This window comes from Physella acuta, unplaced genomic scaffold (genome assembly GCF_028476545.2).
Source record: "Physella acuta isolate Inbredline_101_S28 unplaced genomic scaffold, ASM2847654v3 ptg001558l, whole genome shotgun sequence".
NCBI lineage: Eukaryota > Metazoa > Mollusca > Gastropoda > Physidae > Physella > Physella acuta.
In genome coordinates this window covers 91,391-110,638 of record NW_026733072.1, presented here as the reverse complement: position 1 = coordinate 110,638, position 19,248 = coordinate 91,391, and the positions used below count along the sequence as shown (strand labels likewise).

At 38.6% G+C, this 19,248-nt stretch overlaps 1 protein-coding gene across 1 annotated transcript; it reads left to right on the top strand.

Annotated features, from left to right (window-relative positions):
• Positions 1–13,274: 13,274 nt before the first annotated feature.
• Positions 13,275–16,229, top strand: LOC131928862 (mucin-2-like). Its single transcript, XM_059285010.1, has one exon. The coding sequence runs from the start codon at positions 13,275–13,277 to the stop codon at positions 16,227–16,229; it is 2,955 nt and encodes a 984-aa protein (XP_059140993.1).
• The last annotated feature ends 3,019 nt before the right edge of the window (positions 16,230–19,248 follow it).

Here is a 19,248-nt window from a genome sequence, read left to right as displayed (position 1 = left end):
TGTATGCTAACGTCATATCATATTTAGTTTTTACGTCATTATTTTGGTGAACTTTAAATGTAGACATTTTAACGGTGTGTCATTTGACACGACGTACTATAACGTTGTTGATTTTTAAAACTTGAAGTTTATAATCTTAAGCAAATTTACCACCACCTTACCACCACCTTACCACCACCTTACCACCTTACCACCACCTAAGGTGATCAAAAATTAAGATGACAATGTAAGATATAGAAAAAGAAAATACATTGAGTGGTAAAAATAAAAAATTGTCATTAGACGTAATGTATTATGTATAAGTAAACTTTCTTAAAAATTAACGAAGTTCAAGTCAAAAAGAAGATTGATGAAAACTGTAATACTAAAGCGAACATGGGAAGGTAATCTGCTGCAAGACTAAGATATATATTTTGTTAACCCTTGTCTTCCTAAATTATTTTTTAACTTTTTAAAGAAATTGACTGTTTAGTTAAGGATTCTGACGCGAATTTTTTCACAAGGGACGATACTCGTGTCTGTAGACAAGGCTGTTCTAATTTTAGAACAGTTGTCTTTCCTCTCGTTTCTCTATTAGGGAAGCCGTAAGGGGAAGACACGCGACACGTCTTTTAAAATGTAAACAAGCGTGCACGGGGTGCACTTAAAATAAACCCCGCTGCGACAATTGTTAAATTTATCTGGCTCAGTGTGGTCAAATGGTGGTCAGATCAAAAGAAAATCGGAACGGTCATAAAAAAACTTAATTACTTTTCCAGACTTGTAAAAAACATGTCTACCCACGCATACCTACGTACCAACGCACCAAGTCGCCCTGTCGCCCATTAAAAAACACGAACCTACCGAGACTTCGTTTCGTCTCAAAACCTGACTTAACGGTGGTTGAAAGAAAATTCCGACCCTTAAATATATTTTTGTTTTCGCTGACCCTCGCTATAAGCGAATAGTTACAACCATTAATCTTTCATACATAGCAAGGGACGGTTCGCAGGACATGTGGAAACAAAATTTTTTAATTTGATCAAAGAATGACCGGGCGTACGATATGTGAACATAGTTCATGTACAGCTGTAGTCTAATGAAAAAAGCCGAGAGCCGTGACTAATTACAGCACCAGCTGTCGCCACACTTAACGCGGAGAGGGACTTAATGGCTTCGATTAATTACCTGTTGTGATCGCTTCAGTGAGCCCGCTATTAAGCAACCACGGGGAGCGCTGGGGAGGATCACGGGCGGATCGATAAGTACAAGCTGTCACTAATCAGTAACAGCTGTGGTTAAATGGATGTTATACACAATGACACTTTCTAGTACACGCTAGTGTTAGTCTTTTATTTTAAACGGCGTACAACAAAGAAATTAAAAGCAAACTAATTAAAATGAATTTCAAACAAATAAATTATACAAAGTAATTAAATTAAACAACAAGTAAACAACAATTAAAAATAAAATTTAAAAATAATAATTCCTTGTCGAGTGTTTGACAAAAACAAAGGATTGCGGATCAATAAGTAACAGGTGTTGTTGCATGGCTGGTTAATGGCTGTTATACAAAGACTGTTCTAGTACATGGTAGCACACCCCTCCCCTCAACCCCCGTCATTACTCTCCGTTTACTATAAAACATACATACAATCAAATAAACAAACCAACAAATAAACAAATAAACAACATTCAAAGTAATTAAAATCAATTTTAAAAAGTTAAAAATTAAAAAAATAATCATTTAAAAATTAAAATTACGTAACTCGTTAATAAAAATTACACAATATAAACAAAGTAATCAAATTAAATAACAAGTAAACAAACAAAATAAACAAACAAAATACAAACAAACAATCAAATTACGTAACTAGTCAATAAAAAAATTACACAATATAAACAAAGTAATTAAATTGAATTCAAACTAATTATAAAATAAAATTAAAAATAAACAAAATAAAAAATAAATAAAATCCAATTACGTAACTCGTCAATAAAAATAATTAAAAAGTAAACAAATAATCAAATTACGTAACTACTCAATAAAAAATTACACAATATAAACAAAGTAATTAAATTAAACAACAAGTAAACAACAAATTAAACAATTAAAAATACAATCAAAGTAATTAAATTACGTAACTCGATAATAAAAATTAATTAAAATTTAAAAATTAAATTCAAACTCATTAAAAAACGCATTAAATTACGTAACTCGTTAATAAAATTAATTAAAAATTTAAAAATTAAATTCAAACTAATTAAAAAACACATTAAAATTACGTAACTAGGTCAAAAAAAAATTAATTAAAATTTTAAAAACTCATTAAACTAATTAAAAAACTCGTTAAAATTACGTAACTAGGTCAATGATTACGTAACTAGGTCAATGATTACGTCATAATGTTACTAATTACGTCACAAGGTCACCAAAAGGTGACCTACTCCGCATCCGCATCACCCACCCTAGGGTGGGTGAGTATTTTACTATATCTCATTGTACATCCTGCTCACCCACCCTCACCCACCTTCACCCAGGTGGGTGAGTATTTTACTATATCTCATTGTACATCCTGCTCACCCACCCTCACCCAGGTGGGTGAGTATTTTACTATATGTCGGTGTACCTCCGCATCACCCAGGGAGTATTTTACTATATGTCGTTGTACATCCGCATCACCCACTCCACCCAGGTGGGTGAGTATTTTGCTATATGTCATTGTACATCCGCATCCGAGTATTTTCCTATATAGCCTTTGTTCCGCATCCGCCTCCGCATCCGCATCCTGCTCACCCATGCGACCCAAAAGGGACCTAATATACTACTACTGTTACAGGATAGTGGCTGATAAAAATGCGCACGCAACCTTAAAAAAATGAGAGGGGGGGGGGGTAGGCTGGGGGGCGCTTTTTAGCCAACTTGATAAACTATATATAAGTAGGGGGGGGGCGCAATATTAATAGCTCGTCCCGAGCGCCGAAATGGGTCCACTAATCAAACATCGCATCCCTAATCAAACACCCCACACGTAATCAAACACCCCACCCTAATGAACTACTAATTACGCCTCTGTACTCTGATTGATGAATGCCGCATGACAAAATGCCTGCTAGTGAACAAAGTCGCATTTAGATGAGCACACTACTGCACACGCCACTGCTAACGGCTTTTAATTACAGTCTGCCTGATGACTTGATCACGTGATGTGGACATTAACGGGTATTATACGCTTGGCTATCAAAAAATATTTCGTTCATTTTTTATTCAATCAATTTTTTTTCTGTTTAATACATGTTTTTTTTCTTTACAAAATAGGTTCTTTGTGAGTTCATGTCGTATTTGTTATTTATTGCTGAATTAGTATCTCACACAGCGAAGTGTTTCTGATTTATACATAGTTTTTTCTTTACAAAATAGGTTCTTTGTAAGTACATTCCAGATTTGTTTATTATTTATTATTGAATTAGTATTGGACATTCATTAAGTCGGACTTCTCTGTTACAAATTAATCAAAGGAGAAAATAAAAAGCTGAGATCGCCAAAACAAACTACAAACTTGTTTATAAACTTGGTCTGGGTAAAGTCAAACTTTTTAGAAGAACGATGTTTAATTACGTCAAGTTCATGTGTTAATTTACATTTTTACCAACATCACTTGGTAAGCTTTAGGGACGTTAACGCAATCGCGAGACTTTGGGGAGAGGGGAGGGTGTAAGTCATTTATGCTAGAGCTTAATGATGCTTGTTAGCCAGCGATCACCTTGAAACTATTTCCCTGGTTATATTTGCTATATCCGGGTCTATTGATCTATCTAATATGTTCACGGATCATTTAACTTTAGCAGCTCCGTGATAATTCGTCTAAAATAGTTTGTCCACAGACATTTAATTGGTCCATTGACTGTCATGTTAATTGGTTTAATTACCACATTTTTTACTGCTATTAACAATTAGTAACATTGTTTACTTGTGAAAAAATGTTCAATATATTTGAAATAAACAAACAGCGAAAATTTAGACGTAGGTCTAATATCTTATTATAATAATACGTATGCACCTTGTATTCTATACCGGGTAAACCAAATTGTCGTGATAGACACCAGTTCTTTTGTTCACCATCGTGGACTAATGTTGTAATACTATTTTAGCCGTGTACCCGATAGTAGAAATAGCGATAGAAATAGCCATACACTAGAAACAGCCATAAACTACCAACAGTCATAGACTACAGCCATAGAGAGCCATAGACTAGAAACAGCCATACACTACAGAAAACCATGCACATTATTTCAGCCATACACTAGAGATAGCCATACACATTACATATCTTCAAAATTCTCCAGCCAACAGACGTAAAAACAAAACCACCCCCATAAAACAAATCGATATCCTAATTACATTTTGGGATCCCCATATTCCTAATAACCACAAAAACACAAACCCGCCTGCCCAAACGAGACGAAACAAAACATTAGACACAATCGGCGCAGGAATCCTTTAACCTTCTCAAATATCGGCGACGCATGGACGCCAGTTTTCGTGCCTCTAGGATCGTTCCTGGGTTTTTTACTGCGGCCCTTGTGGATAGAATGGACGTGTATTTGGTGTAGTTGTTTTTTGTTCGGTTTTTTCTTAAGGATCAAGATACTAGGTTTTAAAATGTAAGTTACGTTGGTGAACAAAGTATGAGATCAATTTGTGTTTGTTTTTATTGAGGTTTTTATTTTGTTCGCTTTTTTACAAGCTTTTATATTTAAGTTGCTTCCTTTGTCTGTCTGTCTGTCTGTCTGTCTGTCTGTCTGTCTGTCTGTCTGTCTGTCTGTCTGTCTGTCTGTCTGTCTGTCTGTCTGTCTGTCTGTCTGTCTGTCTGTCGAGCTCCGTCTGTCATGTATCGAAATTGACGAGCGAAGCCTCGTGATGTCTTGCTAATTTCTTTAAATGCTGAGATGAAAGCTGTCTTAAATAGTGAGATAATCGCCTTGTAGTGAGATAATCACCTTAGAAAACTTTTTTCATAGTTGCACTACATAAAATATTTTTTTTTGTAAAAACTATTTTATTTTTTAAGTGACTATCTTAAAGAGCATTGGAAAAGAAAGTTGAAAGTCAGTTTGAGTGTGTGTTAATAGTCGAATACAGTAGAATGTCCCTGAGTCCACCCATCTCTGATGGGCACCTAACTCCCATTAGGTAATCTAAGGCTGGGCATAGTGCTGACCACATTATCTCCATGTATGCCGAGGTCAATGAAACAGATAAACTCTACTTCATCTGCCCCATGTGTTTTGAGCCCAAACGAGAAAAGATGATGATGATCGAATACATGAGAGAAAAAAAACGGAAATATCGACAACTTTCTTTCCATAAAATCCCATCCACTGCATCGGTGAGAAATATTTCTCCTCGCTGCCTGTTCAATACACCCAATGTTTTGATCAGGCAGTGATGAGAAATATTTCTCCTCGCTGCCTGTTCAATACACCCAATGTTTTGATCAGGCAGTGATGAGAAATATTTCTCCTCGCTGCCTGTTCAATACACCCAATGTTTTGATCAGGCAGTGATGAGAAATATTTCTCCTCGCTGCCTGTTCAATACACCCAATGTTTTGATCAGGCAGTGATGAGAAATATTTCTCCTCGCTGCCTGTTCAATACACCCAATGTTTTGATCAGGCAGTGATGAGAAATATTTCTCCTCGCTGCCTGTTCAATACACCCAATGTTTTGATCTAGGGCAAACGTCTTAAGAAGCAATCAACCATGTGTTTATCCACGCTTCACTGACCGCCTGATGACTTTATAATGCGCCATTTTGTCACCCTATAAAGCTCTTGAAAAATTCGTCTCACACGTTCGCATAGACAGACTTTTTTGTCTGTCTAAAGTCTTTTGTTAATTTTTATGCAGAATATATTTCTTCTTTTATACAGCCATATTGTATCTGCTTGTCAAAAGTGGAATTACGTGGAATTATTTGTGACAAAAGTAAGTTATTTAAAGCACTCTGTCAAATTCTCAAGAAAGAGTCATTCAGTTTCTATGGTAACGGTATTCAAGGGGATTTGGGTGGCCAGTGTTGTGTGGCCAGCATAAACAAGGCCATTATTGTGTGGCCCTGACACTCCACATAGGTACCCATCCTACATGACAGGGGATCAAACAACCTTTGAACCCGTATCTTCAGGAGTAATAATCTTTATCCTGTTGTCGTATACCCCACTGGGCCGTGATTCTTTTCTTTAGTTTTGTTGACTGAAGCAGCTTTAAGAGGCTGGAGGATTAGTCTGAAAGCAAAGTCTAGGGTTAGTTGAGATTTCATATCCTTTGTTGGCTCTTTTTCTCTGGAGAAAAAAAATTATACAGCCGAGCACAAGTGAGATATTTGGAGACTGTATTTGTTTAAGTACTCTTCAGCGTATGCGGGAAACGCGCCCGTTTAATTAATCTGTGAAATGCACCGCGCCGCACGGACAGCGAGCCACCTGAGAACGATAAAATATATCGGGTTTGGGGAATCAATACTTGATTTGGCTGATCACGTGGGGCTGGGTGTCTCGTGGGTCTATCCCTACCTGTATGGCGGGACGTTATTTATACCTGCCTGGAATTCCGATTGGTTATGTCTTTTGTCCAGGGGCGGCGCCTGCTGTAGACATAGTTGAACTACAGGCTTTGTTGTTTTTTTTTTGTGAGTAGGGGGAGGGGGTATTAATGATATGGTTGTCTTTAAAGTAATATGCCAAGAATACAAAGTACAGCAACTTGGATGATGTGAATTTTTTCAAAGCTTGTACACTATGTTTATTCCTGACAAGATGTTGTCAGTAATCCTGCTTGATGACCACATACGATAGCGCCTGTGTCAGATTCACGTATATTCCGGGGTATAACTCAGTTAAGTCCTCTCAGAAGTCGGGGGTTGTCTTATCCGGCGAGTATATCCTAAGTCTTTGTACTTAAACTGGAAAAGTTGGGAGTATTACTAGTAAGTTGAAGGTCATCTCATATCCTTGAAATTACGCAATTTTCGGTACACTTTAAATTATTTTAATTAAAAGGCAGATTTTAAAATGTGTGTGATATAAAAAATGGTCGGTGTTGATGCTGCGTTACGTTTGGCTTAGTCTTATTCATTTTGTAAGTGGGCGTATTTTGTTGTTGTTTTGCATTTTTTATATGGAAAAAAGTGGTGCAGCTTTTATTAATATTCTGTGTCGTATTGTTGTTTAAAGTTTTTGGTGCTGTCGAATCAGAACATACTTCAGGAAACAATGAATGGTTGCTATGCCTTTAATTTTTTTTTAAATACCTGTTAAAATTTTCTTATAGCTTAAGGGGTAAGTTTAATTTTTTTTTTTAAATTCTACCTGTGTCCCCGTTCGCGTTAGTTTTCCATTGAGCTATGTCTTTCGATCGTTCCTGCCTGAATTAGATCTAACCCCACGCCTTTTATCAACGAAGCTCAGCTGTTCCTACCTTAAACAAAAGAAAGAAAAACACACGCCTCTGACGAATGAGGAATCACCTTTTTTAAAAATCAGCGCGAAGGTTCGATATTCGATACGGCGTGTGGCGGGAGAGGGCTGTTGTGTGATCTGGAATTCCAGAAGTCGGTTGTGTTATGACCGGCTCGAAACTTGACCTCATGATTTCTGTCTGGAATATTTCGTCACCGTGTGATTAATTATTGGTTAATTAAATGCGATTGTCTGCAGTTGTGTACGAATTGTTAATAACGGATTGATTGATTCTTGGTTTCATTGAACGGAGATATAAGTCAGATCTAGATTAGGCTTACGGTACTTAACACACCTCGCGAGAACTGTGTAGGCTTGTTGTGTGTTGTGTGTTTATTTTACTGTGCGAAATTCTGGAGGAACGTGTTGCTGGTAACTAAGTCACGAATTGTGTACTCACTTCGTGTGTCGATGGTGCATGTTTTTCTTGCGTGTTTTGTTCATGTTGATAGTGTGGTGTTCTAGCACGTTGGTCGGATTCGGTGGCAGGTTTGGTCGTGGGTACGAATCCTTCTGAGTAGTAGATCTAAGTAGATAGTTGTACCATGTTTGTGTTATAGTTTGTGTTGAGTGTTTGTTACATGTTTGAGTTAAATGTTTGTTGGATGTTTATAGTACATGTCTGTCTTTCATGTTTCATGTTTTCTTTTGGTTTATTTTTGAGTTATTTGCTTTTTAGTAATATTGTGTGCTGTATATCTGTTTTGTGATGTATTCATTTGATTTAAATCCGACATACATGTTACGTAAAATACTGTTGCCGGCCAAACCACAGCCATTTCATTTCTTTATTATATTTTTTTTATAAAAAGTTTACATTGAAGCTGTCAGGTAATGATAACCACTCCCAGAGTCTTGTTCTTTGAGTTTTAAGAGATCAAAATAACAACAACATAATGTTTCGACTGATGGCCTTCGTTGGAGAAATAGAACGTATTCACCTGTTTTAAACACCGAGTCTTGCCTCCAAGACTCGAGTGTGTGTTGCGTTGTAGCTAAAGGTGAACAAATAAGCTTCGACCCCCCCCCCCCCCCACACACACACACACACTCACAGAGCTGTTCCAAGTATGCAGGTTTAATTGTTTTTTAAAAGGGCCAAATAAGTATAATGTGCCGATTTATATACCAATTTTTAAAAGTAAAATAATGGTTCAATTTTTTTTCTTCTATGCATACCATTGTCACTTTTTATTTTATCAATCAAAGGCGAACACAAAGATTAGTCGTTTAAAAAACAAACATTTAAAAATTAACTATATTTTTCACCGATAGTCTTGTTTTATAAGGTAGCGGTATTTTATTTTCCACTTATTTTGGTAGAACCCGTATTCTTGAAATCTATCAAATCTGCGTTACCTCAAGAGTAAGCCGGTGAAGTATACTGTGAAGTACACGCAAACACACCCGATACTTCTACTGATAAGTGTGTGTAAATACGTCAAGTGTGTACATGAAGTGTACACCTCTAATTGCCGTCGACCTGCCCAACCTCGCCGTATACCCCCCCCCCCACACACACACACACACACCAGCGTAAATCAAAGACCTGCTGTATCAACCCACCTGAGCAATCAATATTTCAGACGACCAAAAATGTCATACCCGTCTCAACCATTAACTGGAATTCGACCTCGCTTACGGCAAATACCGGTCGCGGCTTAAGCGTGGATAATTTAACCAAAATAATAAACTACGATCCTTCTATATCAAGTTAATCCTTACAAAATTACGCCTTTTGTAAGTGTTATGTAGGGGGGATTCAAGCCTCAACACGTTTTTGTTATATTTTCGTCTTTCTCAACCTGGCATGAAGGGTAACTCGAGAGCGACATAATTAAAGCTTGCTTTTTTTTTTATATGCCAGATTTTTTTTTACGTTTATGCCAAAAGATTATTCTGTAATTAGGTGTGTTTATTTCTAAGATCCTGCGTGCTATGCGATACTGTTCATTAAGCCCATTGTGAAAAGGCTGTGTTGGGCTCGGAGAGAATTTTAATCTCACACGTCCCTTCTGATTTTTCAAGGGTCTGACGCAGCGTTTTTTGTATATGTTTAAATAACAAAAATAACGAAAAATGAGTACCTTTTAATTTAACTTATGACTCCGTGGGGGGGGGGGGGGGGGGGGGAGAGTAGAACTTGGTGACGCAGGGTGGGGGGGGGGGGGGGGCTTTGATTTTTATGACAACTAAAGATAGGGGACGAACGGAGAGTTAAAATCGGCCTAAAAAATTTAGCGTCATGTCAGTGGCGTAGCGAGGTCGGGTGTCACCCGGTGCGGCACTTAATGGTGTCACCCCCCCCCCCCCAGAGGCATATCGACCCTTCCAGGGGACAGACTTTCAAATTTTCGATTTGCACCCCCCCTCAAACTTTCGATTTGCACCCCCCCTTAAGTTTTTCTCTATATATTTTGCTATTTTTTGCCTTGGTGTCACCCCCCTAAATGGTGTCACCCGATGCGGTCCGCACCCCCCCCCCCCCCTGGCTACGCCTCTGCGTCATGTATGAACGAACCCCCATAGTTCAAAATGCCAGTTAATATAACTATCGGAAATAATCTGTCGGTGTGAATGTGTCAGTCGTGTAGTACCTGTCTGACACTGGGGTCTACTTATCTCCGTGTAGTGCCGGCAACACCTTATCGATTGATCGATTGATTTTTGTGCCTACAAACTCATTAATGTTGCACGGTGGTCTATTCATGACATCGTTTGTTAAAAAAAAAATTAGAAAATCGTAAAGACCAGCATGTTTTGTCTTTTTTATTTTAGATTTAACCTCTCACCAGAATAATTGTCTAATGTCAGTTGTTTCTGACAGTGTGTTCTATGTCAGTGTGTTCTGTGTCAGTGTGTTCTGTCTCAATGTCTCCTATATGTCAATGTCCTCTATGTCAGTGTGCTTGTTGTCAGTGTCTTCTATCAGTATCTTCTGTCAGCAGTATTTCTTCCAGATTTTTTTTCTCCGGGGGGGGGGACACACTGGAAAAGCATATGTTTTCCGCCCGCCCGCCCCCCTCCTCCTTTGATGAGACACTGTCTGTCAGTGCCTTCTTCGAATGTGTATTCCATTTCTTGTTGATATACATCCGTTTTTTAAACGCTAAGTTTAATTTTTATTTAACTCTATTTTAACCAGCCCGTGTTAAATATTTTTATTTCCTGTACCCACTGAAGCTAGATGGTGATGTCTCGTAGATTTGTTCTTCGAAAACTAATCTAGAACGGTCTGTGTTTTGCTAGTGCTGACGTTTGTGAAATAAGTTCCCGCAGTAACTCAACGTTTGCTGTGTTTATTTACCAAAGTTTTACATGCCGCTGATGGGGCACTCGGGAATAAACTACGCACTACTTGTCCAAGATTGAGAGTACAAGTGAAATAGCCCAGATTCTGTACGGGTTTTTTTTCTGTACTGATCAAATTTCGATAAACGTATTTTGGTGTCGCAGACAATATTTCTGTATGTGACTGAGGATTAGAGACTTAAAAGATGTTGGCACATGCGCAGTGATATCAGGTTCTGTTCTCACAAAATCGTCATGTACAGCGTTCTAGAACCCAAGGTGAAAACTTCTTCGTACGTTGGTAAACTTGCAGACGATTGTAATAATAATAGTCGTACGTCGGGTTATGATGGCGTCACGTCATCACTTACTGACGTCACGTCCGGGGACGGTGACGTCAGGAGGGACGGTGACGTCAAGAGGGACAGTGAGACCGTTTGGGGAAAATCCGAAAAGAATGTCCACCCCGCGAGGCGTGCGCTTATCCAGCGCGAGTTTAACAATGATACTTTGAGGTAAGATTGAGTTTAGCAATGATACCTTGAGGTAAGATTGAGTGAGTTTAGCAATGATACCTTGAGGTAAGATTGAGTGAGTTTAACAATGATACTTTGAGGTAAGATTGAGTTTAGCAATGATACCTTGAGGTAAGATTGAGTGAGTTTAGCAATGATACCTTGAGGTAAGATTGAGTGAGTTTAGCAATGATACCTTGAGGTAAGATTGAGTGAGTTTAGCAATGATACCTTGAGGTAAGATTGAGTGAGTTTAGCAATGATACCTTGAGGTAAGATTGAGTGAGTTTAGCAATGATACCTTGAGGTAAGATTGTGTGAGTTTAGCAATGATACCTTGAGGTAAGATTGTGTGAGTTTAGCAATGATACCTTGAGGTAAGATTGAGTTTAACAATGATACTTTGAGGTAAGATTGAGTTTAGCAATGATACCTTGAGGTAAGATTGAGTGAGTTTAGCAATGATACCTTGAGGTAAGATTGAGTGAGTTTAGCAATGATACCTTGAGGTAAGATTGAGTGAGTTTAGCAATGATACCTTGAGGTAAGATTGAGTGAGTTTAGCAATGATACCTTGAGGTAAGATTGTGTGAGTTTAGCAATGATACCTTGAGGTAAGATTGTGTGAGTTTAGCAATGATACCTTGAGGTAAGATTGAGTGAGTTTAGCAATGATACCTTGAGGTAAGATTGTGTGAGTTTAGCAATGATACCTTGAGGTAAGATTGAGTTTAGCAATGATACCTTGAGGTAAGATTGAGTTTAGCCATGATACCTTGAGGTAAGATTGTGTGAGTTTAGCAATGATACCTTGAGGTAAGATTGTGTGAGTTTAGCAATGATACCTTGAGGTAAGATTGTGTGAGTTTAGCAATGATACCTTGAGGTAAGATTGAGTTTAGCAATGATACCTTGAGGTAAGATTGAGTTTAGCAATGATACCTTGAGGTAAGATTGAGTTTAGCAATGATACCTTGAGGTAAGATTGAGTTTAGCAATGATACTTTGAGGTAAGATTGAGTTTAGCAATGATACCTTGAGGTAAGGATGGTGTGAATTTAGCAATGATACCTTGAGGTAAGATTGAGTTTAGCAATGATACCTTGAGGTAAGATTGAGTTTAGCAATGATACCTTGAGGTAAGATTGAGTTTAGCAATGATACCTTGAGGTAAGATTGAGTTTAACAATGATACCTTGAGGTAAGATTGAGTTTAGCAATGATACCTTGAGGTAAGATTGAGTTTAGCAATGATACCTTGAGGTAAAGATGGTGTGAATTTAGCAATGATACCTTGAGGTAAGGATGGTGTGAATTTAGCAATGATACCTTGAGGTAAAGATGGTGTGAATTTAGCAATGATACCTTGAGGTAAAGATGGTGTGAATTTAGCAATGATACCTTGAGGTAAGGATGGTGTGAATGATACCTTGAAGTAAAACTTAATAAATTATTTGCATAGAGATCTCCTTCCCTGCTTGCTGCGCTTTGCTTGGTTGCACTACCTCTAAAAACTGTCAGCTATTTCATTTTTGCTTGCAAAGATTTGATTGCTTGATTAAAACATGGCATGGACACTAAAACCCATTTTCCTTAATTAAGATTGGTGCCTGTCTGTTATCTCGTCATTTAATTAAACACAGTCGCTTTTTTTACCAAAATAATTAGTTCTCATTAAGGTTCCATTGTTTATGTTTGATGTATAAAAGAAAATTGATATACTAGAAACTCTGATAAATACTTAAATGCAACACAAGATTTAGGGGTCATCCATTTATGACGTCCACAATTTTTTTTGGATTTTGGAACACCCCCCTCCCCCGTATGGACGTCACAAATGGATGACCCTTTGGCAGTAGTTTTTTCTCATGTTTAGATGTTCTTTTGATGTTGTTATTTTTCTCTTGATACTCAAATATATGTGTATGTGTGTTGCAGGTCCGTGTCGTTTGACGAGAGAACCGAGATGCCCTCAGTGACCCGGTGCTCCGCCTCCAGCCTGGAGCATGTCTGCGAGTCCGGCTCCGTCAGCTCCCTGGAGGGCGACAGCAGCACCAATTTCAGCATGGACAAGATCAGCACCATGACGCTGTCCGAGTTCAAATCCCTGCTTAGCTCGGGGCTAGCGGTACAGGAGAACCAACAACAGCAGTCTCCAGAGCGAGGCTCTAAACGCCGTGGTTCTGGAGAAGCTGGTGGTAACTTGAACTGTGGGGCGCTGAAGGAGAAGACGCGGTCTGTGCGGGATTCCATTTCTTCTAGAGCCAGTGCCAGGCGTGCTGGGAGTAACGCCAGCAGCGTGCCACAGTCTCCAGACGAGGACAAAGGCCTGCCTGGCGACCCGCCTAAAACGCCGCAGTCTTCACGACGCAGTCTTCAAAACTCGACCATCTCTCGTCCTAAAACCCCTACATCGTTGGGAGGTTATCGACCTAAGACGCCCACGGGGAGTAAAGACGAGTATAAAATGGCCAGGCCAAAAACACCTAGCCAGATCAAGCGTGACGCCGTTGCTAAAGTAGCCGGGGCCATATCGAACTGGGTGGAGTCTAGACCGGAAATGGATACCCCAGAACCTATCACGGTTCGACCAAAGACTCCCACCCGACCTAAGACCCCCTCTGGTATCTGTGGCAATATTTCTGAGAACGACTCCCAAGACGGTGACCTCAGCGTGGACTCCGAAGGTCACTTCCCCAAGCCGCATCTCCCCTTGTCCATCAAAGAACGTCCAAACACACCTAGTCGCATCCCCAAGCCGATGTTCCTGTCCCGTCCTACCACGCCCAAAGTCAGCAACTCTCTTGCCTCCAACTCTCCGACAGAGGATTTTAATCCATCCTGCACGTTCTCTCAGTCCAGACCTATCGCTATATCAGCGCCGAGACCTGCGCTACTCTCCAGGTCCAACAGCAACTCCTCTAGCGTCAGATCCGAGGACGCCCCAGTCTCCCCAAGCAGTAGCTTCAGCGAGGAGAAAACGTTGAAGTCAGCCACGTCACATATCAGACCGACATCGATCATCTCCAGAAAACAACAGACCACCCCTGGCAGTAGCAACACGAGCTACAAAGACTTGTACAACGCCAGAAGGGCCTACACGCCCGGCCCCGGGCCCTCCAGCCAAGCCGTGACCCCCGGGCCACGAGAAAAATGGACAATAGGCGCCAATGGTGAGATTAACGTCTCCTCTATAGGAGGAGGAGGAGGGGGGAATCAAGCTAGACGCGGGTCTCTGGACACCTGCTGGTCAAATAAAACCAGACCTGAGTCTCAGAAAACACAGTCTAGTTCGTTGTCGTCCTCTCTCAACGCCTACGCCGAAACGTCGATGAGCATCACTAACGAGATCACCTTCTCTGACGACGAGGAGATCAACGAACTGGTGCGCAGCACAGCCTTCAGGGCCAACGCTTTAAATAAACGTGTGCGTTCCTCTAGCGTGGACGCTAGGAAACTGAACCGCAAGGCGAATAAAGTCCCCAATGAAGAGGTTTTGATGATTCGCCGGGATGGCGCGGGGTCTCATGGTGTTCAGGTGACGAACAAAAGTGAGGTGAAATACGACTCGACGCCAAAGGCGAACGTCTTCAGAAGACCGACCAACCCGAATGGCTCTAGTCAAGTGCGATCACGCTCTCAGACGCCAGATTCTGCGCTGGTCAGACAGAAAACCGGAAGTGTTAGAAGTACGGGTAGTGGGGGTGAGACGGGGGACAGGACGGAGGCCTGGGTGGACTCTACATTGTCTGACACGAAAAGAAAACTGCCTCCACGCGCAAAAAGAAATAAAGGAGTGGTCAGCGATATCCCAGCCAGTGAACTGGAACCTAGACCTCTTGATGAGATCAAAGCCATACTGCCTGAGTTAAAGAATGGATATGTCCATGTGGACACAGAGTCTTTAGAAGCACCTCCAGAAGACCCTGAAACGTACAGAAAGATGGAGAAATTGTTTGAGAAACTACGAGAGAAAGAGCTAAGAGCATCTGTTAATGAAACGCCAGGTGGAGCTGAAGAGCCGCAGTCTGACGGGAAACACAAGAAGGCATCTAGTCAAGCTAGATCCTCACCTTCTATAGCCTCTATGAGAACGTCCAGCGGGTCCGTCATTTCCTCGGATGTCTCGTCTGGTCACGGCAACATCACAGGCAGGGCTTGTCAACCTGAAGACAACAGGTTCAAGAGATCTTCAAGTGTTCCGGGATCATTCCAGAAACCTCAAGACACCGCTGAGTTATCCAGCTCACCAACTTCCGGCCTGAATGGGACGTACTCACCAGGTAGACAAACCACCATTCCAGACACTGACCCCCACCCCTCCGATGCCCTTAACGACATTAGCGCTGAAATGGCTAAAAACCCCACAGCCCTGGTTTCTAAAATCAAAGAAATCCTCAAAGTACGCCCCCGGAAAGATGAAAATTCAGAAACCCCCACCCGTATTCCTGGCCCTTCGAGCCTGACCAAAAACAGCCGATCAAAATCAGTGACCAATCTGTATAGCACAAAGTTAATGAGTAGCAGTGAATTGTATGAGGACGACCTAGGGGTTCACAAAAACTCCACATCTGTGTATTGCTATAGCTCCGACAACAAAATCACTAAGACCAACAGCACATCCAGCTCCAACATTGCATACACAGAGTTCCTCTACTCAGACACTGCCGATGAAGTTCCGGAACTTTCTCAGACCTGGTCGGTGAAGTCAGACTCGGGTGATAGCCAGAATAGATCGGAGACGCCGGTACCCAAATTAGCCACACCCCTAACGACAGGAAGGTCCACGCTGATTGGTCGAAGGGTTGACCGGTTGAGTCGTGGTTCATCTCAGGACAAAGAAAATCTGTCCAACTCGCAGTCTTCCCTCTCCGGTAGATCTGTTTTCTCAGCTGTCGACGACGACGCAGAATTTGTGTGACACAAGACCCCAGCGTGAATAAAATCTATAATGTAAACAACAGATACACTCCATAAAATAGAATTTCTCAAGTTCAAAGTTTTATCGACATTTTTTTTAACCAAAATATGTTTTTTAGATATTAAGTATTAAAATACAAGTATTACTGTTTTTTAAAAACAAAAATTTTAAACTTAATTACTTTTACAAGGTTTAATTAAATAATTGTAAGCTAATTTTTATTTTAAAGTTATATCTTAGTAAGATTATAGAATGCAAAACCTGGTCAAATTCCCCATGGTAAATATCATGCTTTTAATATACTATATAAAATGCAATTGAAATGGTTGTGGGTATTTTAATTTACTCTGTATAGCCACTAATAATCTTTTTTTATTTAAACTATCTACTGGGAAAAAACTGAAACTCTTTTGTGTATTTGTATATATTTATATTTTTAAAATCATTCATACAGTTGTAATACATATGAACCACACAATATATAATCAAAAACTTTTTACAGCAAACTTTATCAACTTGATAGTGCCAGGAAACTTTCAAGAGATTCTCCAGATACTGTTTTAAAAACTTTACTTAGTTTAGAATGTACACAGTTTAAATGATTACAACACCATATCAGTATATGAATTCTGACAGATTTTTAAACATTTTTTTTCTATTTATTGGAAATATGAACCAGAATTTGTAGTAATCATTCCGTGAATATTTTTTATAGTTCCTGTAATTGATGAATGTTTTTTTTACTTAAGTCAATTTGTTTAATTTAGAACAAAATATTGTTCTATTTTGAGAGTCTAATTTTGAAGATGGGTTGATAGGCTTCAGTTTATCCAGACTGATCTATTTTATTACAAGCTTTTATTTAACTCACTTCCTCGTCATTCTGTCTGTCGTCAGTCTAGATAGAAACGCAGGAGTGAAAATTCGGACAGTTCTACTTGACCGATACGATTCACAGTTGGCACGTGGGTCAAGACATGAAGACAATGCAATCTGAAACTAAATTTGACTTAATTGGATGCCTAATTAATTTTTTATTAATTAATTAAAATTTGGACCGAATTAGTAGGCATGTCTAGCCAACCACACCACACGCGTCATCAATAGCTGCGCCATCACGACCACGTAATGGCTGCGTTCAAAAACCATTGCGCGCCTACTGAACGTGATATTCAGTAGGCGCGCAATGGTTTTTAGTCATGTAACTCTATTGTAGATAAAACATGTAAAGTACTGAAAAAAAAATTCATAAAAAACGTTTTAATAACAAGCTTTTATGTAATGATGCACTAAAAAGTAGAAAATAAATTATAGACTACTATTTAAATAACTATAAAGAAAAGCGTGGGTGTCTTCCTTAACATTAGTAAAGGTATCCAATAGATACTAAAGTGACCCACGCTTTTCTTTATAGTTATTTAAATAGTAGTCTATAATTTATTTTCTACTTTTTAGTGCATCATTACATAAAAGCTTGTTATTAAAACGTTTTTTATGAATTTTTTATAGGTTTCTTCTGAAAAATAATTACTTGTGAAACCCAGTGACTTTCAGTTCTGTACTTTTTAGTTTTGTGTAGTAAAAGCAGACAGTGTTATTTGGGCTGTGGTTTGATTTCTATGGGCTAGCATTGATGGTTTGTTATTAATGGTTAGTCATTGATGGCTTGTCATTAATGGATTATCATTAATGACTTATCATTAATGGCTTTTTATTAATAATTTGTCATGTGATGGCTTGTCATTAATGGTTTGTTATTAATGGCTTGTGGTACAGTGGTCTATTATCAATAGTCCCCTGGACCTGCCCAGTTGTCATCAATCTGCTTGCTGTTCATCTGGGTAGTGATCTTCTGTTTTAGATCAAGAAAAAAAAAATTTTGGAAAAAAATGTATAAACTCTAGCATGCATTTTAAACTAATCAAATGATTGTCTTACTAGATTAATGTTGTTTGTCAAGTTTGTATTTGAAAGTGTGATTAACTTAACCCCGGGTATGCCTGAAAGGCATTTATTCTTTTAAAAAGTGAAGCCATCTGTTCTATCCTGTATTTATTTGCTTACTTGCATGTAGAATAGAGCTACAGCGGAACACTTTTTTTAAAAGTTGTTTCAATTTTCAATTCATGTTTTGTGTAAATTGTTTCACACATTTCCCTGTCTTCAACTTTGATTGTGATATCCTAGCATTGCTTCCAGCATTTTTTCTCGACTCCGCATTCGTTATTTTTAAAATAAGTTTTATTGTCGCTCGGTACTATCAAATGTTTTCCATGTTTTAATTTTATGCTAAATAACTTTTTACTTGATTATTAACCAGTGGCGCTGCATATATTTATGTGAATGATTTATTTTTAAGGATTTAAGTTTAAATCTTTGAAATGTTTAAAATATTTAAACAAAATTGTTTTATGGAAACCTTTTTTAAACAGTCTGGTTTTAATTTTTAATTCCCAAACAACATTTTTGTAGAAATGTCATTTGTGGCTTCATTTACTTTCTACATTAATATTTTAACTAAAATCATACTAATCATACTCTTGGAATATTGTATTAATTTATTTTAACTGGTTATTTTTACCTTACTTAAGTCATTAATTGAGAGGGTTTTATTTTTTTTCAATATTATACCCCTTAAATTTTAAAACATTTTTAACAATTTTAAAACATGGATAAGTCTTTAGTTTATACTTGAATAGACAAATGTCCTGTATAGCAATGACATGAGTAAAAACAAAAACAATTTTAAGCCATTCCAGTTGTATGTAATATCAACATCGCTGTGTAAAAATATATTTTATCATCCAATTGTCTTCATGTCCTTGATGGATTATCTAGAATATAACAAAATAAATCACATCTTTCAATCACACCTATAGTGTTTTTTTATATTTATTCCTTATATTAAAATATCAGTGTAATTTATATGTAAGCCAACATGCAATTAAGTTTATTTTAGGATTATCGTCAACTTCTGGTACTAAAGGTTGTAATAAAATGGCAGTACTGTTTGCACTGT

Bases quoted from the DNA above. Each gene is read 5' to 3' on its own strand.
- LOC131928862 (XM_059285010.1), top strand. From the start codon at position 13,275: ATGCCCTCAGTGACCCGGTGCTCCGCCTCCAGCCTGGAGCATGTCTGC.